This window comes from Bufo bufo, chromosome 2 (genome assembly GCF_905171765.1).
Source record: "Bufo bufo chromosome 2, aBufBuf1.1, whole genome shotgun sequence".
NCBI classification, from domain to species: domain Eukaryota; kingdom Metazoa; phylum Chordata; class Amphibia; order Anura; family Bufonidae; genus Bufo; species Bufo bufo.
Genome location: NC_053390.1, coordinates 529,021,164 through 529,042,803, shown reverse-complemented (window position 1 = coordinate 529,042,803; position 21,640 = coordinate 529,021,164). Strand labels below are relative to the sequence as shown.

Genomic DNA, 21,640 nt, shown 5'->3' with positions numbered 1-21,640 from the left:
AGTTAGAGTCCTGACCTCAACCCGATTGAGATGCTGTGGCATGACCTCAAGAAAGCGATTCACACCAGACATCCCAAGAATATTGCTGAACTGAAACAGTTCTGTAAAGAGGAATGGTCAAGAATTACTCCTGACCGTTGTGCACGTCTGATCTGCAACTACAGGAAACGTTTGGTTGAAGTTATTGCTGCCAAAGGAGGTTCAACCAGTTATTAAATCCAAGGGTTCACATACTTTTTCCACCTGCACTGTGAATGTTTACATGGTGTGTTCAATAAAAACATGGTAACATTTAATTATTTGTGTGTTATTAGTTTAAGCAGACTGTAATTGTCTATTGTTGTGACTTAGATAAAGATCAGATCACATTTTATGACCAATTTGTGCAGAAATCCATATCATTCCAAAGGGTTCACATACTTTTTCTTGCAACTGTAATAGAGCGCAGTCCCTCCTCCATAGGTGAATATATAAATCGCTTTAGCTGTGTGTATATAGATTTGCTATTCTGCCTTAGTAGTATAGGGCTACTGTTCTCGTCAAACTCAAAGTGACAGGTGGCCACAACCCTTTTCCGCCCATAACCCCACCCACAGCCACGCCCCATCAGCCGCCCCCAAACCCCGCCTAAATACCGCCTATTCAACGCCCCTTATTCTGTTAGATCTGATATTACTCCAGTAATTCAATTTCGTTTTAATATGTTTAAAAATAAAATAATATTAAGCTTGTATTAACCTCTTATTAAGCTATTATAAATATTGACAATAGCTATTTGATCCGTCTAGGATTCTAAAACTAAAAGACCTTTGATGATGTCACCGCAGGTCCTTAAAGTTAATGGTTGCATTCCCTTTGTTAGTGGACTCCGTGTTAGAGTAGGTCAAATCTGATGAGAAGCCACCTTGACATTTGGTAGATGGACCCAACATATTTTTGATCAATTATATGTGCTAAGAGCTTCTACTCCCCTTAATAGTAAGTATGGTAGTCATGTATTTGACCTTGTTCACACATTCACCTGTTTACCCACCCTTAGTGCATTTAGTGGTGTGCTGCTACTTATTTGTTTTTCTACATAGTTGCTATGGTAGCTTGCGATTGTCTCTGGAGGTGCTGTTCCTTTTTTTATTATGTATACATACATAGATAGATAGATAGATAGATAGATATAGAGAGATAGATAGAGAGAGATATGAAATAGATAGATAAATAGATAGATTGATAGATAGTTAGATAAATAATTTGTTAGATAGATAGATAGATAGATAGATAGATAGATAGATAGATAATAGATAAATAGATAGATAGTTAGATATATGTTTTATATGTAGATAGATAGAAAGATAGATAGTTAGATATCTATAAGATAATAGCTAAATAGATAAATTGATAGATAGATAGATAGATAGATAGATAAATAGATAGACTATTAGATAAATAGATAAATCGTTAGATAGATACATAGATAGCTTGATAAATAGTTAGATAGATAAATAGATAAAAAGCTTGATAAATAGTTAGATAGATAAATAGATAAATTGTTAGATAGATAGAAAGAAAGATAGATAATTAAATATCTACGAGCTAATAGATAAATTGATAGATAGATAGATAGATTGTTAGATAGATAGATAGATAGATAGATAGTTAGATATCTATGAGATAATAGATAAATAGATAGATAGGTAGATAGAAAGATAGACAGTTAGATATCTATGAGATAATAGATAAATAGATAAATTGTTAGATAGATAAATTGATAAATAGATTAATTGATAGATAGATAGTTAGATATCTATGAGCTAATAGATAAATAGATAGATAAAATAGATAGATAGATATCTATGAGCTAATAGATAAATTGTTAGATAGCTAGATAAATAGACTAGAATAAATGAAATCCGCAGCACATCCAAGTAGTGAAGAAGTAAAAGAAGCTTTAATCACCAAGCATGCGACGTTTCAATCCTCTCAATGGGATTTTTCTCAAGCAGAAAAATCCCATTGAGAGGATTGAAACGTCGCATGCTTGGTGATTAAAGCTTCTTTTACTTCTTCACTACTTGGATGTGCTGCGGATTTCATTTATTCTACATTATTTGGAGGTGGATCGCCGACTCAGCCGCTGGCACTCCGTTTGTACTACAAAGATAGTGGTGCCCACATTGCCCACATTCCTTGTTCTATAGATATATAGACTGATAGATAAATCGATAGGTACATAGATAAATTGATAGGTACATAGATAAATCGATAGGTACATAGATAAATTGATAGGTACATAGATAAATCGATAGGTACATAGATAAATTGATAGGTACATAGATAAATTGATAGATAGATAAATAAATAAATAGATAAATTGTTTAATAGATAGATAAACAGGTAGATGAAAATAGATAGATAGTTAGATATCTATGAGCTAATAGATAAATACTGTATATTCCTGCGTATAAGACTACTTTTTAACACATGAAAATCTTCTCAAAAGTCGGGGGTCGTCTTATACGCCGGGTATGGCGGGCGCTGCAGTGCTGGGACGCCCGAATTATCAACAGAGAGAGCCCGGGCTATTGCCTTGTATCCCCAGCAGCTGAGAGCTGCGATGTAACCCACGGCATATGCCCCCCTGCGCTGTACCTTGTATACCGCCCCCTGCTCTGTACCTTGTATGCTCCTTGTACCGCCATCCTCCCAGCCGCTCGCATCTCGCTCCTACGCATGTGCGAGATTTCATGCGGCGAGCGTGGATACATGGGATCCTCACGGCCGCTCGCATCTCGCTCCTGCGCATGTGCGAGATCTCCAAGTGCGGCGCAGATGTGCATATGTGAATGTGAATATGAAGAATAACATAACAAAAACATGTTCAGGGTATAGGTGGCACATGTTTAGGGTCTGGGAGGCAGGGAGGGAGGACAAGGAAGGTGGTGGAATGCAGGGATGGTGGTGATACCATAGGATGGCGGTGCTACCTAGGGACGGTGGTGGGATGCAGGGATGGCAGTGGTATCTAGGGATGGTGGTGGGATGCAGGGATGGCAGAGGTACCCAGGGATGGTGGTGGGATGCAGTAATGTACTGCTGTGTGTTGAAAAAGGGGTAGTCTTATACGGCGAGTATATCCCAAACTCTATATTTTCAGTGTAAAAGTTGGGGGTCGTCTTATACGCCCAGTCGTCTTATACGCCGGCATATACGGTAGATAAATTGATAGATAGCTAGATAGATAGAAAGATAAATAGATATCTATGAACTAATAGATAAATTGTTAGATAGATAGATAGATAGATAGATAGATAAATTGATAGATAGATAGAAAGGACATTAGCTGTAATCAGGTCTGTGATTGTGACTCTTGTCAGCTGCTCGCTATTGTGTCAGCTGCTCATACAGCAGGCTGATTACTAGATATGTTGAATATCTGTTATAGCGGTGGCTATGAAATAGGGCAAAATGGGAAGACAGAATCGACACCCGGGAAAGTTGGGTGCCGCTGCTGCCGCAGAACATGCCTTAAACATGCTCGGATATTCTCTGACGCGCTTCACAAAATTGGGGCCGCATTCCTGCGGTGACACCAGCTTTGGGCGGGGCTGTGTGGGTTTCTGGGAGGCTTAGGCGGTTTATGGGCGGGGAAAGTGACTCATCAAAAGGTCCTTTAGCTAATAGATAGATAGATGCTGGATAGATAGATTAGCTAGATAACGTCATATTCTGTGATATATTTTTTCCTAAATCACGGCCGCGTTAGATTAAGCACGATCGTATATATAATTGAAAGCAAATTTCAAAAATTGCAGGTCCACTAACAAAGAGAATGCAACAATTAACTTTAAGGACCTGCGGTGACATCATCAAAGGTCTTTTAGTTTTAGGATCCTAGACGGATCAAATAGCTATTGTCAATATTTATAATAGCTTAATAGGAGGTTAAAGGGAGTCTTTCACCAAATATGACCATTACAGACCACTCAGATCAGGTTCTCCATTACTTTCCCCAGATTACTATGGTACCTTTCATATTGCAGTCCATCGCCGATTTTCTCCAAAAAACACTTTTATACCATATGGTAAATAGGTTCTGAAGGTGCCCAGGGGCGGCGTTCATGCGGCCGGTGCCCAGGCCCCTCTGAGCTTTGCTTACCAAACCCCTCTCTTTCACCCCTCTGGCCCGCCCTTGTTTAATCTGTTTACCTCCTCCTCGCCCTGTACAGGGCTTAAAGAGTGAATACCAGGGGAGTAACAGAATAACAGCCATAGGGTTAGCTCAAAATCAAACCGGATGGTTGGCACAGTGGGTTCCCTTTAGAACCTGAGCTGTGTCAAGTGATGAAACTCTGACTTTCCAAGTGACACCCTGTTGTATGTGCGGACAAGAACTCAGTTTCTCAATTCTTATGAGACGGTCACTGAGGCTTTCAAAGGAATGAATAGAGAAACTGACTTCTTGTCCACACATAAGATGCTGTATCAGTTGGGGAGTCAGCGTGTTGATCACATGACACAGCTTAGAGCCAGAATGAGGTAGATAACTCATAACTATAATTAGTTAATTACCAGTAAGAAAACCTTCACTACAAACCCTTTTAACAAGAGAATAAAAAAAAAATTCTGTCCCCATTGAAAATGAATGGGTCCTCACCCGTTTCGCATAATTGTGGAACGGATCCGGACCCAAAGTGCGGACGTCTGAATGGAGCCTTACTCTGATACCATACTATAAAACAGAACCTATAAGGTGCTTCACGCTGTCCGCATCAGGCTCCCTGCTTACAGAGCCTTTTAGAGAAAACATAGTTTAAACTGAAGCTGGAAAAGGGGAGAAGAGTCACGGAGACTAATGAGAATATTGGATAGACATTTTCATTATTAGACATTTTCATTATTGCAATTATCAAACTAGTGGAATTATTTTCAAACGCAAGTTCAGTCTTAGCAGCAATATGATTTATTAGAAAAGTCAGACTACCAGCATTTGCATTATACACCTGCACAAAGAATAACAAAATGAGTGTCAAATATGAATAATTATGAGATACCAAATACAGTTTTGTGATATTTATTATGTTACAAATATGCATTTATTGTAATGAGGTTGCTGTTATTTTTTTTTTGTAACATTAAACATTGCAGGAAAATATAACATTTATTTCCAGCTTTTCTTTAACGATAAAAGAATAGTTGGATGGTAAAAGTTACATTTTTCTGCCATACTTTTAGTAAATAAATTATTTCACAGGTCTTTGCTAGGGACTGATCCCCAGACCTTTCCACTATACCCAGGCTGGGACTGGCCCACAGGGGTACAGGTGGATCCCCCGGTGGGCCCCTAGTCTCCCACCCCCTGCACTAGTGGCACATAACACAGTAGACTTCCTGCACTACTGTGTAAAGCACCTCAACCAGCCTAGGTTTAGCTGCTATATGAGCAGGTAATATTTGGATGTAGCCAAAAGTTGGGCCCCCAAAATAAATTTTACTGATGGGCCCTAGACAGCCCAGTCCGACACTGACTACACCATAAAACTGCTCTATTATAAGGTTATGATTTTCTGTGCTTAAAGGGAACTTGTCAGCTACAAAATGCTCCATAAACCACGAGTACTACCTTACAGATGTTGTCATCATGTTTCTAAAGATGTTTTGTCTTAGATTTCCGATCCGCATGATTGATGAAAAAGGACGTTTATTCCCCAGCAGCCTGTATGTAAATGGGGTTCTTGAAGTTAAAGGGATAGCAGCTTTGTCGCTTGACCCTCCCCACCCCATAGCATTTGATTGACGGCCTTTTGTACACTGTAAACCGCAATTCAATCCTCAGATCTTGTGCATATGCCATCTGATCTTGTTGTGTACTTTGCGTCAGCAGGTCAATGCACAGGCTGTTCTCATAGCTAGCTGAGTGTCACTCGACCTGTGACGTCAGCTTCTTTCCCTGCTCTGATGTCGTTCACAACATAGTAACATAGTTTATAAGGCCGAAAAAAGACATCTGTCCATCCAGTTCGGCCTGTTCTCCTGCAAGTTGATCCAGAGGAAGGCAAAAAAACCCTGTGAGGTAGAAGCCAATTTTCCCCACTTAAGGGGAAAAAAATTCCTTCCCGACTCCAATCAGGCAATTAGAATAACTCCCTGGATCAGCGACCCCTCTCTAGTAGCTATAGCCTGAAATATTATTACACTCCAGAAATACATTCAGACCCCTCTTGAACTCTTTTAGTGAACTCACCATCACCACCTCCTCAGGCAGAGAGTTCCATAGTCTCACTGCTCTTACCGTAAAGAATCCTCTTCTATGTTTGTGTACAAACCTTCTTTCCTCTAGATGCAGAGGGTGTCCCCTTGTCACAGTCACAGTCCTGGGGATAAATCGATGATGGGAGAGATCTCTGTACCGTCCCCTGATATATTTATACATAGTTATTAGATCTCCGCTCAGTCGTCTTTTTTCTAAAGTGAATAACCCTAATTTTGATAATCTTTCAGGGTACTGTAGTTGCCCCATTCCAGTTATTACTTTAGTTGCCCACCTCTGAACCCTCTCCAGCTCTGCTATGTCTGCCTTGTTTACAGGAGCCCAGAACTGTACACAGTACTCCATGTGTGGTCTGACCAGTGATTTGTAAAGTGGTAAGACTATGTTCTCATCACGAGCATCTATGCCCCTTTTGATGCAACCCATTATCTTATTGGCCTTGGCAGCAGCTGCCTGACACTGGTTTTTACAGCTTAGTTTGCGTTTCACCAAAATTCCTAGGTCCTTTTCCATGTCAGTGTTACCGAGTGTTTTACCATTTAGTATGTACGGGTGACTTGCATTATTCCTTCCCGTGTGCATAACTTTACATTTGTCTGTATTAAACCTCATCTGCCACTTATCTGCACAAGCATCCAGATCCCCCTGAAGTAGTATACTGTCCTCTTTCGTGTCAATTTTCTTACATAGTTTAGTGTTATCTGCAAAAATTTATATTTTACTGTGCAAGGCTTCTAAGTGATCATTAATAAATATATTGAATAGAATAGGGCCCAATACTGACCCCTGAGGTACTCCACTAGTGACAGTAACCCAATCTGAGTGTGTACCATTAATAACCACCCTCTGTTTTCTATTACTGAGCCAGTTACTTACCCACATACAGACATTTTCTCCCAGTCCGAGCATTCTCATTTTATATACTAACCTTTTATGCGGTACAGTTTCAAATGCTTTGGAGAAGTCCAGATATATGACATCCATTGATTCACCGCTGTCAATTCTAGAACTTACCTCCTCATAGAAACTGATTAAATTAGTTTGACATGACCAATCCCTCATGAAGCCTTGCTGATATGGCGTTATTTGCTTATTTTCATTGAGGTACTCCAAGATGGCATCTCTTACAAAACCTTAGAAGAGTTTACCCACGACAGATGTTAAACCTACCAGCCTATAGTTTCCAGCTCTGTTTTCTGACCCTTTTTGAATATTGGCACCGCATTTGCTATACGTCAATCCTGTGGAACACTCCCTGTCAGTATAGAGTCTGTACATATCAGAAATAAGGGTCTGACTATGACATTACTTAATTCTCTTAGGATATGGAGGTGTATGCCACCCGGTCCTGGCGATTTGTTTATTTTAATCTTTTTAATACGGCGCTGTACTTCTTCCTGAGTCAGACAGGGTGTCACGTCTGTGTCTCGGTTGTTGTAGTTCGCCGTGGCACGTCGGCCATGCATGCAGTTGCCTGGGGCTACATGTTGTTCTGCATTTTTGTGCACTGCTCCCTTTATCTTTGTTCCTTCCCGATCTGGTGTGTGTGGGGTTAGGGTGTGGATCTAGGTGTGTTCTGGCTGGTGCCTCATGGCTCTACTTATTCTGGTGCTGTGAGCTTGAGGTCAGTTGTATTCCTGCCTTGGTTGGTGATGGAACTTTGCTCCTATCTGGATATTTCATCTGTCCAGTGTGAGGGCCACCTAGTTAGACAGCAATGTCTCTCCTATTTCTTCCCTTTGTTTCTATGTCCTTCACCCATCCTCACCTGTTGTTTTGTTTGGTGTGGTTTATGTTCAGGGTGTGTTGTTATGTCTAGTTTGGTGTTCCATGTCTGGTCTGTTTGGTGTTTGTAGTCCAGCATGGTTGCTAGACATTTCCCATGTCTGTCTGTGCCTTCGGTGAGAGGGTTCCTGGGTTCTCTGGAGGGGGAACTACAAGTCAGTGAGCAGCTCTGCCTGGTGCCGCCATGCATCCTGTCCGCATGGGGGTCCAGGTAGTTGTTGGTGTTGGTGTTCCACCCTGTTGCTGCGGCAGGTAAGTTCTTGTTCTGGTGTGTTGTAACACTGGGTTATTACCTGCCGATCCAGTTGCTGTTCACTGTCTTCCCCTATCTTTGCTGCTAGGCCTATGGAGACTCCTGTTCGTCCGTGTTGTAGAGGAACAGGTTGTCTCTAGTTCCTGACCTTAATTTCAGAGCTCATCAGGGCAACTCAGGGTCCGAGGTTCCTGTGTACGAGCCCTCCTACCATCTGGTTCTGCTCATACGGATAGGAGTCAGGGCTAGGATCAGGGTTGCAATAGAAGGTGACCTGCTCACTTATCCCGGCATCCAGACCTAGTCTCTGTTCCATTTTCATTTCGGCGTACGGTGTGGAGTTTACCCCCACTCCACATCGTGACACAGGGCACTTTTAATGGGGAATTTACTTTTACATTCTGCATTTCATCTGGCAGTTTATTTTCCTTAGTGAATACAGTGGAGAAAAAAATATTTAATAGCTTTTCTTTCTCCTCATCGCTCTCTGCAACTCCCCCCTCATTACTCTGTAAAGGGCCGACTCCTTCAGATTTATACTTTCTACCATTTATATAATTGAAGAACATTTTAGGGTTAGTTTTGCTCTCTTTGGCAATTAATCTCTCGATCTCTAGTTTGGCTGCTTTTATTTGTTTTTTACATATTTTATTTTTTTCTTTATAGTTTTTCCGTGCTTCCTGGCCCCCTCCTGTTTTAGTGATTTAAATGCTTTCTTTTTGTCATTTATTGCTTTCTTTACAGTTCTATTTATCCACATTGTTTTTTTCTTGTTCCTTAACCTTTTATTCCCATAAGGTATGTACCTCTCACAATTAGATTTTTGGATTCTTTTAAAAATATCCCATTTTGTGGCTGTATTTTTATTTTTGAGGACTTTGTCCCAGTTAGGCCTATGGCCTCTCTTAGTTGGCTAAATTTAGCTTTTTTGAAGTTTGGTATTTTTGTTCCTCCCTGAAGAAACACTCTTTTGAATGACAATTGGAAAGTTATTACTTTATTGTCACTATTTCCCAGGAGTCCCCCACCTGCACATCTGTTGTTCTGTCAGGTCTATTGGTTAATACTAAGTCCAGTATGGTCCTGAACCAGTTTGGTTATTGCCAAGAACCTGTTTTCTTTATGAGATGTAAAGGTTTCAGTTTCCCAGTCTATATCTGGGTAGTTGAAGTCCCCCATAATAACAACCTCATTATGATTTGCCGCCTATCTATCTCATTTAGTAGCAGATTTTCTGTGGACTCTGGTATATTTGGTGGTTTATAATAAACTCCTATTAGTATTTTATTATTGTTATTGCCTCCATGTATTTCAAGCCTGAGGGAGCAAGAGGAGCACGTCTGCCTCTGTGCACAGAGCATCACTTTGAAGGCTGTGCTGGTTGAAGTGACAAGCCACTCCCCCTGCACTGCCCGATCTGCTGGATGAGCTTTTTGCCCTGTCTCCCCTCCCACTGGATTCTTCAGCAAAGTTTAACTCCTTCTATCATCAGCAGCACAGACTCAGGGTTGGAGGCTGTGCCTCAGGTACAGAGTAGCTGTAGGGTTTCCTCTTCTCCAGGCAGCGAAGAAACAAATGCTGTGCACATGATCTTCCATCCCTCCTCCCCCGGCAAACACAGAGGTGACAAAGACCAGAGGAGCTCTCTCCTCTGTCCTCTTCTGCTGGCTGAAGAAATGTCTGCAGAGCATTGCACAAGAGCAGGTAGAGGGAAAATCCTGTGTGTATCAGCAATGACATTTTACTGTACAACTGGGACTTGTAGTCCCACACATACAACATGTATATCCCAGCAGTCAGACTGCAGACAGGGCAGCAATTGTTGTTACACACCCCCACAACTGCATGTAAACAAAGGGCCTGAACAGAACTAGGGAAATGAGGAAATGTAATTTTTCTTTTGCCTAAAACTTGCTTAGCCTATGTACACTGAACAAAAATATAAACGCAACACTTTCAGTTTTGCTCCCATTTTGCATGAGCTGAACTCAAAGATGTGAAACATTTTCTACATACACAAAATATCCATTACTCTCAAATATTGTTCAGAAATCTGTCTAAACCTGTGTTCGTGAGCACTTCTCCTTAGCCGAGATAATCCATCCCACCTCACAGGTGTGGCATATCAAGGTGCTGATTAGACAGCATGAATATTGCACAGCTGTGCCTTAGACTTCCCACAATAAAAGGTAACTCTGAAATGTGCCCAATGCCGCAGATGTTGCAACGTTTGAGGGAGCGTGCAATTGACATGCTGACTGCAGGAATGCCTACTAGAGCTGTTGCAAAGAATTTTCATTTCTCTCCAAAGGCGTTTCAGAGAATTTGGCAGTACATCCAACCGGCCTCACAACCGCAGACCACATGTAACCACACCAGCCCAGGACCTCCACATCCAGCATGTTCACCTCCATGATCGTTTGAGACCAGCCACCCGGACAGCTGCAGCAACAATCGGTTTGTATAACTAAAGAATTTCTGCACAAACTGTCAGAAACCGTCTCAGGGAAGCTTATGTGCATGCTCGTCGTTCTCATCGGGGTCTGGACCTGACTGCAGTTAGTCGTCGTAACCAATTTGAGTCGGCAAATGCTCACATTCAATGGTGTCTGGCACGTTGGAGAGGCGTTCTGTTCACGGATGAGCCGCGGTTTTCACTGTTCAGGGCAGATGGCAGATAACGTGTGTGGCATCGTGTGGGTGAGCGGATAGCTGACATCAACATTGTGGATCAAGTTGCCCATGGTGGAGGTGGAGTTATGGTATGGGCGTATACGACAGCGTGTTCCAGTTCCTGCCAATATTCTGCAACTTCGCACAGCTATTGAAGAGGAGTGGACCAACATTCCACAGTCCACGATCAACAACCTGATCAACTCTATGCGACGGAGATGTGTTGCACTGCGTGAGGCAAATGGTGGCCACACCAGATACTGACTGGTTTTCTGACCCCCCTTCCTGTGGGCAGTCTAAGGCACACCTGTGCAATATTCATGCTGTATAATAAGCACCGTGATATGCCACACCTGTGAGGTGGGATGGATTATCTCGGCAAAGGAGAAGTGCTCACTAACACAGATTTAGATAGATTTGTGTACAATTTTTGAGAGTAATGGGTCTTTTGTGTATGTAGAAAATGTTTCAGATCTTTGAGTTCAGCTCATGCAAAATGGGAGCAAAACCGAAAGTATTGCGTTTATATTTTTGTTCAGTGTAATTATTGCTGACCATCAGATTTACAGTGCTTTTTTTTTATTTTATTTTTATATAACTTGGACCACCCCCTTAACTCGTGTGAGATCTAAGGATGGAATCACGCATGAAAGTATACCAAAGGCCGTCAATTAAATATAAAGGGGCATGGCGAGCTTGACTTCAATAACCTCATTTACATATGTCCTGCATGGGAATAAAAGTCCTTTTTCACCGATTATGAGCATTGGACATCTAAGACAAAAACATCTTTAGAAACATGAAGACATCAGGTAATGCTTGCGGTTTATGGTTTATGGTCTTTTTGTAGCTGACAGATTCCCTTTAAAAAGCCTGATAGTATTACTGTTTTCTTCACAGGCATAATATTAACCCCTGAGTAACCACCGATACGTGTTTTTACGATGTCGCTAAGGGGCCTTAGGCTGGGCCGCTGCTTTTTTACGAAGGCCCAGTCTAAGCTCTGCAGGGGTCTCCTGTGCAGTGGGGAGCGGGGACTCGGCTCCACATGAGAGCCGAGGCCCTGCTCTAACAGCCCGAACCGGCAGGAGTGCCAATCCAATCTGTTTAACACTTTATATGCTGCGGGCAATAGCGCCCGCCGCATGTAAAGCGGTGACAGAGGGAGTGGACTTCCTCTGTCTCCCATTGGCACCCCGCAAATGCAATCGCTGGGTGCCGATGTGTTTGAAGGCTGCCTGGCTTCCTATGTATGCCCTGGTCCCGGCTGTATTAATTTCCAGCAGGCTGCGCCAGGGATAATGCATTGCATTTTAAAAGCAATGAAAATACTGTCAGTTATAGTCCTATTGTGGGACTATTAAGTGGTAAAAAAAAGAAAAAAAAAACATTTATTAAATAAAAAAATTGCATTAAAAAATGTACACTTTTTTTTCCATTGAAAATACACTTTAAAAAAAAAAAAAAATTGCAAAAAAAAAAATCTCCCCCGTATATTTACTATTGATGCATCCATAACAACCCGGAATACAAAAATACTACCTAAATTATCCCCTACGGTGAACGCCGTAAAAAATTTTTTTACAAAAAAGACAGAATTGCTAATTTTATCTTAGTTGCCACCGAAAAAACTTGATAACAAGTGATCAAAAAGCATAATTTTCTCCAAAATGATGCCAATGAAAAATACAAGTCATCCTGGAAAAATCAAGCCCTCACGCAACTCCATAGAAAGAAAATAAAAAAGTTATGGGTCTTGGGAAGTGGCAATGTAAAAACATTTTTTTCTTTTAAAAAAGGAGTTTTAGTGCAAAAAAAGTAGTAAAACTAAAAAAAAAACTAGATGTATTTGGTATCACTGTAATCATACTGACCCAGACAATAAAGATATTATGTTATTTATACCGAAAAATGAACGCAGTAAAATTTATAACGTAAAAACGCAATGGCAGTATTGCTGTTTTTCCCATCTCCCTCCCACAAAGAGTTAATAAAAGTTGATCAGAAAGTTATGTGTACTCAAAAATGGCGCCATTAAAAACTATAACTTGTCCTGCAAAACACAAGCCCTTATAAAGCTATATAGAAGGAAAAATAAAAAAGTTATAGCTCTTGGAAGGCGACGATGAAAAAAGGAAGAAAAGTGCTTGGTCAGTAAACAGGCTGGTCACTAAAGCTGTTAAATAGTATTACTGTTTAGTAGCTTTTTAGGCACGGAAAATTCTATCTTTATTAACAATGTTTAGTGTAGTGGTAAATCGCCTGCAATATAGAAGGTTTAGGGTTCAATTCCCAGCAGAGACCCGTAAAATAACTCATTTAGTAAAGGTGAAGCAGAAAAATCTAACTTTTGGTTATGGCAGAAAAAATTTACTTTTACTTTCCAGCTTTTCTATTATGGCAAAAGAAAAGCTGGAAAGTAAAAATAAAATTTTTATGCAAAGTTAATGTTACTTAAATTTTTTTTGCAAAACCCGTTAAAATAAATGTGTTTTTGTAAAATACTTACTATTAAATATCGTAAATCAGTATTTGGTATCCCTGTAACCATATAACCCATACAATATAGTGAACACATTATTTATTGCGATTTTTTTTCCCCTCACTTTAGTAATCCTATTTATTTTTTGCCTGGGAAAACCAGAAAAATAGTAATAGTTTTTAGTAGCTTTTTAGGCAGAGAAAATCCTCCCTTTACAACAGTGCTCTTCTATGGTGTAGTGTTAAATGTGCTGTCTGCCATGCAGAATGTCTGGGGCTAAATTACCAATAGAAACTTTTTAAATGATTTCTTTAGTGAATGTGTTTGTTAGAGGGCCCCTGCCGTAACTCACATGGAAGGGAAGGGCCACACAACTTCATTACTATTTACTGCACTGAAGGCTGGGTTCACACTTGAGCGTTTTACAGCGCGTTCAAACGCGCTGTAAAACGCTCAACACATGAAAACCAATGCTTCCCTATGGCCCTGGTTCTCACTTGAGCGTTTTACAGCGCTGAAAAACGCGCTGTAAAACGCCCTACGCTCAAACAAGTACTTGAGCTTCTTTGGGGCGTTTTGACGCGCGTTTGTGGCCATAGGACATTGCAGTCAATCACACAAACGCGCGTCAAACGCGCGTTTACTATTGCAAAAAACGCTCGTCAAAAACGCGCGTCAAAAACGCGCGTTAAACGCGCATATCGAAGACGCTCAGGTCTGAACCCAGCCGAAGGGAATACTTATGAGGCTGACCATGCACAGATCCATGCTTTTACTGGCCAGCCAATGTGGAGAGAACTGCAGTCTTACTCAAGTGATTGGGGGAATTTTGCTTCCTGTACAGTGCTAGCTCAAGAGCAGCTTTACAAAAAGGCTGATATGTGAGGGAAATAGGACGTGTCAGCATTTGTGTGCTCTAGAGGGCAGTATTTCAAGATTTCTAAGGGTGGGTTCACATTAAGTTTTTGTCATCCGTTTAACATACAAAAAAAATATATGTTAACGGATGCCTCAGACTGATGCCATCCGTTCATCATAGAGTTTCATTGTAAAAAAAAATAAAATGCATATGTTAACGTATATGCTTTTTTTTACCGTACTCTGCAAGATAGAAAAGTGTGGTGTGCTGCGCTTTTGTATCCAACATATTTTTTTCCCCCCAACATATATGTTAAACAGATGACAAAAACGTGATGTGAACCCACCCATACATGAACAATATTGTGTCGGTGCTGTGTATTCGGTAGAAGTGCGTATTCGTCACTGGCCAAGGCTGTTTCTGATGGTAGAACTGCAGTTGTAACGCACTGCACTGACAATTGGTTAAACTACCAGTATATAAATGATATTTAAATCAGTCACTAAAATACACAAAATTCTTACCACATATGGTGATCTCCTTGCTGTAACTGGTTGTGACGTGTTTTATATTTGGCAGCAGTTTGAGATGTTTCCTTGTCTCATGTAAAAGATGTAACACATAATGTGCATGGAGCTGCTACTAGGAAGAACCGTGAGAGAATAAAACAGTTTTTGGAAGCATGCACCTTCAGTTTTCTACCTATACTATTTCATGGAAATAAAGACAATGCAGTAGCACTCTGCAAACACAAATAAAGTACAATAATGCTATAATTATAGAAAACATTCTGGTGCTAATGCAATGCTTATTTAGCAAATTTGAGATTCTTGGCAAATACATTTTGTACAAAATAATTTGGGCCCGTCTGCCAAACGTTAAGGCGATTTCTATAAGACGGGAACCTAACACTAAATCCTACCTGTTATGTGCCATAATGGCCACCATAAAATTCAGGGAGTGCAGGTTCCACATGCATGCTGGGTCTACTCTACTTTTTACCATTTTTGGTGCCATAACCGCCTCCATTAAATCCAGGGATGCAGGTACCAACATGCATGCTGAGCCCACTCAATACTTCTCCTGGTGCCAAATGGCTTCCAATAAATACAATAAGAGTAGGCTACAGCTTAAGGCCTCATGCACACGACCGTTGATTTGGTCCGCATCCGAGCCAGAGTATTTGCGGCTTGGACGCGGACCCATTCACTTCAATGTGTTTTCCGCATCCGTTGCTCCGTTCCGTGGTCCGCAAAAAAAATACAACCTGTCCAATTCTTGTCCGTTTTGCGGACAAGAATAGGCAGTTATATTAATGGCTGTCCGGGCCGTTGCGCAAATTGTGGAACGCACACGGACGCCATCTGTGTTTTGCAGATCCGCAATTTGCGGACCACAAAACACACAACGGTCGTGTGCATGAGGGCTAATACTTACTTTAATTAAAATCAGCCTATGGGGCAGGCAGGCTAGTCAGTGGTGCAAGACCAACAGGAGTCAGCCACATCTCCAGCTCCAGTACAACTGCAATAAAAGGGGGTCAGTCAGCACATCCCAATGTGCAGGTGCACGCTGCCATGGCTAGAAACATACAGGAAAAAAAGACAATGCAGCAGCACTCTGCAAACACAAATAAAGTACAATATATATATCAATTATAGAAAAAACCCATGGCAGCGTGCACCTGCACATTGGGATGTGCTGACTGACACCATTTCTTTTGCAGTTGTACTATGCTATTTCATGTAAGCTTTAAATGTGTTGTACAGCCATTCAAATAAAAAAATACTCTCATTCCAATGCTTCACAGACCTCCACTGGTCTCTGCTTACTGGTCCCTCTATTGTTGTATAGGTGAAGCACCGCACACCTTTGCTGCTGGTGCCCGCAAGTACTTGTAGGTCGTAGTAAAAGAGTAGAAAAAAATTGCAGCACACAGTCTCTTTTGTCTATTTATTTATATTACATCATATAAAGTTCATGATCCAGTTCCACTATAGGAATTTTACAGTAATCACATTTATGAAATATAGCGACCGGATGTTTCGGCCAGTGACGGCCTTCCTCAGCGGTCTATTTTTCATGATGTGTCTGCTGGTCTGAGTTGGCGCTGGATCACGAAAGTGATTTCTCATAAATGTGATTACTGTAAAATTCCTATAACGGAACTGGATCATGAACTTTATATGATGTAATATAAATAAATAAATAACTATTTGCAGACAAAAGAGACTGTGTGCGGCAATTTTCTACTGGTCCCTCTAGACACAAAGGAAATGATCAGTCAGCCAATTACTGAATGCCGTGGGGACCATCTCTGCCAATGATAGGCTGCATAGTCATTCCTGTGTGTCCAGAGGAAACAAGAAGCAGAGACAGGCGGAGTGTCAGGGGATCAACGAGAGTATTTACTTACTTTATTATTTTACACTTTTTATTATTTTACACCTTGGACAACCTTTAAACAAATTAAATATTTGGTCAACCACTTTAAAAGAGTGTGTAACACCCCAGAGTTGTGTTACTACACGTCTCTACCCCGCTACTATCTTCTAAGAGCCTTTACCTTGTCATCTGATATGATTTTGCTCATGTTTTCACAACTGTGTATGTAAAACTATGTTAAATGTAAATTATTGTTGTAATTTTCCATGTTCACCAGCAGGTGGCAGCAATGGATTGGTAAGGAATTAGTTACAGTTTAGTGTATCTAGGCTGGAATGGTTCATTCCAGCTTAGCTCCCCCTCTGTGGAGGTGTGGACTGTTCCCACATCCTGCACCTTGGGTGGAGAAGGAAGTTAGGTTGAGTGTAGCCCACCCTCTTCTAGGGGTAGGGTGTGTGTGTGGGAGTCCCCCTGCATAGGGAACAAAGCCAGGATCTTGTCTCGGCTGAGACATTGATCGAATACCCAGACTGAGCCCTGCAGCCTCAGCTGGATGACAAGAAAGCTGACAATCTCCAGAGTTCCAGGACGAAAGCATTCCCTGTGAGCCTATCTGTGAGTAAAGTTCAGAGACCTAGGAGAAGCCATATTCCTCCTCAGCTAGTCAGTCCCCTTAAAGCAGAAGATATAGAGAAGTGCAGAAGCTAAATTCCTGCCACAGTTACAGAGCTACTAAGCAGACGTCTTTTCCTGCAAGCTCCAGATTTATAGTGCAGAAGATTTATTCCTGCCAACCATTGCCTAAACCTGCTGGGACCAAAGACTAATGATGTATTCTGTTTGGATTCAAGTTATCTTCAGTAAAGAAATGTTTGAACTTCATCTAAAGGTCTGGACCTCATTTCTGCTGCAAAATTCCTCTATTATTCCTACTATCACTACACTCAACTTTATTGCAAGTGAGCCAGGAGTCCAGCCGTACCCAGGTAGGAGACACAATTGACACAATTATCACCACCTATAGAGACATTATAGGCCATTACACCACTCTGGCATTTCTAACCTGGGATGTGCGTTATAACACCTTGGAAGGGGGCCCTGTGATAGTACCCTGTGCACGCTGCAATTGGCGTCACAAACAAAACATAGACTATCATCTACACCTGACCCAGTCATTGCATAATTTGGCGTCAGTGTATACCCGTATTCCTGTTCATTGCAAGTGTTCTCCAGCCAGTGACTCAATAGTAGTTATGCCACTGGGGTGGTAAACCACCAAATCAGCCAGTATTTTCACTGCATGGAGGTAATAATGTTTTATCGACCATAGCAAATACGGTTGAGCGAAGCGGGTTAGGAACTTCGTTAATAATATGCACTCCATACAGCCTTACAATGTATTGGCTCTGCTGAGGCAATCTTCCTTTTTACACCAGTAACACAAGACTTGTTTAGTCTCGTGCCTGGCTCATTACAGTTAGTTTCTTTGCATACATTAATGTTTCAAAATCCGAATCTGAACTCTGGTTTGTTAATGAGCCACAAACCCAAGTTCGGATTCGGATTTTGAAACATTAATGTATGCACAGAAACTAACTGTAACGGCACATTATAAGGCTGTATGGAGCGCATATTATTAACAAAGTTTTCGAACAAATCGAGATTGGACAGAGCTGTCTGAACCCGCTTCGCTCAACTCTAATAGCAAGTATCATCAACTTTGCTTAATAAGTCCAGTGATTGCACAGTCAGAGCGTTTCCGGTTTGAACAGAATATTCCTTATTTCTTCCAGACCTAGAAACGTCACTACCATCGGAGGACTAGCTCAAATATGGGACTAGTGCTAGTGCAACAGTGCAGCAGGAGAAAGCAAGATACACACATTTAGCAGCCAGACATGTGAATTCTACAGTAGATAATACTGGCTAAGTTAGGTTGAATTCACAGTAGGCAGATTTGTTTTAGACATTTCCGTCACTGAAAATCTGTTTCATGTGAATGGGTTGTTTCTGCAGCACGTGCAAGGATTTCTGCTAGCCCATTTCAGATGAATGGGACAATCACAGAAATCACAGATGGGGGAGATTTATCAAAACTGGTGCAAAGGAAAACTGGCTTATTTGCCCACAGCAACCAGATTCAGACTTTGATTTCTCAGAGGTACGTTGTAAAATTAAAGGATCAATCTAATGTTATGGGCAACTAAGTCAGTTTTCCTTTGCACAAGTTTTGAAAAAATCTCCCCCATAGGCTTTCTACGCTGTACTTTTTTGGGTGGGGGTTGTAATAGGTTTCATGGTCAATCTTTCAACTTTTTTTTAACAAGCAAGCTGCTACTAGAGGATCAAGTTTAGATATAGTTGTATGCCGACTCATATTGACAAAAGGTTGTACACATGTAACTTAGCAATTAGAGGACCAATGCCCCCTTCTGAAGAAACAGCACCAGCCACTAATTCAGTAGTGGTCTAGAACTATCTAGCAATAATTAACAGTAAAATACTATTCAAACCTAATTAAAAAAAATCCTAAAATGTTTAATACCCCACCCACCACAGAACTCAATAAATGAGGTGATCAAGTTATACTTACTTGCTTCTGTTTGAATGCTTCCACTAAGGCTGCTGCATGGCTAGGCTTTAAAGGAAATGTCAGTCGAGGACCTGTGTAAGACACTGGCACCTCAATGGATTCATAGTCACAGTATTTCTCTAGCTCAGTGTCTTTTAGGTTTTCCTCTTCAGTGAACATACGGCAGATGAAATTCCCTTACAAGAATTAAAACACATCACATGTTATATAAGATTTAGCATAAAGGATACTAGTTTATTTTTCTTTCAGCCATTTCTCCTGGAGCCCAATGAAAAGTCTACAGCAGGCCCCCGACCTATCAGGTGTGATTTATAGTACTGGTGTGGTCATATGTGGTAGTTGGGTCTTTGGGCCCCATCAGGCACCAGAGCTTGTGTGATTGCTGCCTCTACACTATAGCTATGCCCCTGCTTATTTTTGGTTGGATTCACACATTTATAACACCCCAATGGAGTTTTTTAGCATCAAAAAGTCACAAATCTTTCCACATGCCCCCATTTTGCAACTTTCTTGAGGTTTCACACCATGCTCTCCACTTTTCAGAGGACAGCAGGTATCTTATTATAATTTACACCTGAAAAGTGGCGTACATTATACCTGAAGACTACGCCAGCTACTAGCTGTCGTAGATTTCCATTCTGGCACACAAACCTTTCAAGAAATGCTAAAGAAATGATTAAGAGGCATGTGCTCATAATAATTGTAGCACATCTGATAACAGCGGGCAGAGATTAAGATAAGTATATAAAATGCTGGTCTTAGTAATTGTCCCCCATAATTTTATTCTGGCTTTTTTGCTTTTTTTTTTTTTGCCATTTTTTCACTCGGCATCCATGATGATTTTTTTTTGTAATTCCACCATGCTCTGATTATGACATATTTATAAAATGTGTGAAAAATAAGCATACGTTTTATGTAATTTTTTACAAGCCCAAAAACACGTGAAGGAGGCCTAATGGTATAGAGTAAACTATGGGGCTCACTGTCTCAAACCACAGGCAGCCAACTGAAAAATTGCTACCAGTCTTCCTACACCACTCTGGTTAGTAGAATCTCAGAACACCTTTAGGTGTTCATCAGCCCCCACCACAATGCCTAATGGACTTGGTGGCTGGGACCCAGGTTACGTTTGTGGATTAAAGTGACAAAAAAGCAAGCGCATGCCGGCAGGTAGTAGACCTACTCGGATGACCAAAAGGGAAGCAGAAGAGTAGTCAGCTAGGATCAAAACCAGGATTAGGCAAGAGGTTGCTCAGGAGCCAGGCCAATGCCGGTACACAGAAGATGTAAATAGTAATAGGATATGAGCACTACGCACAGGTGGATGAACAGTAACCAGGACTCATACAAAGTCAGAGGCAATGACCTATAATCAGTGCCTGATTTAAATCTCTTAAATGCTGAGCCAGAGCAATTATTGGCGCTGAGTTCCATCTCTCTCATAGGCTGACCAGCTAGGGCTTGGCTGGTCAGCATGGTAATCTTCCAGGAGTAGCTGTGCGCCACTCCTGATATCCCCCAACAGCACCGCACAGACTGTGGGCATCGTGTGGCAGATGCTGTGTGGAGACACAGACACCATTGGATTGTGGTTAGATAAGTTCATGGCAAAGGGTGCTGCACACGTGGCAGACTTTGTAGCAGAACATGTTTTTGATTGAAAATCAGTTCCATTCATCTGTATAGAGTTGGCGGAAAGAACATAGATTTCTGAAAGCCCGATTCAACTGAATGGAACTGATTTACAGTCCCCGAATTTTTTTTGCAACAAAATCTACGTGTGTGAAGGTACACTAAAGGTGTTTTCTAGATGAATGCAAATAATATGCAATAAGTAACTAATTGCATTACCCATGTAATAGTCCTGGAGCATCTATTTTTATGACCATTTTTTGTACCATTCGTTTATTATTCATTCTAGAATGAATTGCTAGCAGTTTGCAGTGTAAGTCCAGATGGGTGTTGCCAGTTGCGAAGGAGTCCCTACACAGTCTGTCACTAGCATCACTGATTGGATAGTGTCAGACTGTGACACACACACACTGGTTACAGACAATGGTTGTGGAACCACTGTGTCAACTAACCAGTTTGATGATGGGCTAGTCCTGAGGTCGTTATCCTGGCCATCTCCTGTATTTCACCCTTAAACCCCTATACAGGAATCTGGTCTTTGCTGCAGGGGAGTCACCAGGTCACTACCTCTTGGAACAGTCCCAGTGTAGTTGGCAGCTGACTCTGGAGAAACATTTAGGAATTGCAACCATTCTTCTACAAAGTCACCTCATTTCAGGGGCTCAAAAGTAATTGAACAAACTAACATTACCATAAATAAAATGTTCATTTTTAAT

At 41.1% G+C, this 21,640-nt stretch overlaps 1 protein-coding gene across 1 annotated transcript in view; it reads right to left on the bottom strand.

Annotated features, from left to right (window-relative positions):
- Positions 1-21,640, bottom strand: part of PPEF2 (protein phosphatase with EF-hand domain 2) — a 110,432-nt gene that overhangs the window by 23,318 nt on the left and 65,474 nt on the right. The window contains exons 7-8 of the mRNA XM_040420455.1: positions 19,293-19,468; positions 14,839-14,953 (exon numbers count right to left, since the gene is read on the bottom strand). Of these exons, the coding sequence (XP_040276389.1) occupies positions 14,839-14,953; positions 19,293-19,468 (291 nt within the window). The remainder of the gene's footprint in view (positions 1-14,838; positions 14,954-19,292; positions 19,469-21,640) is intronic.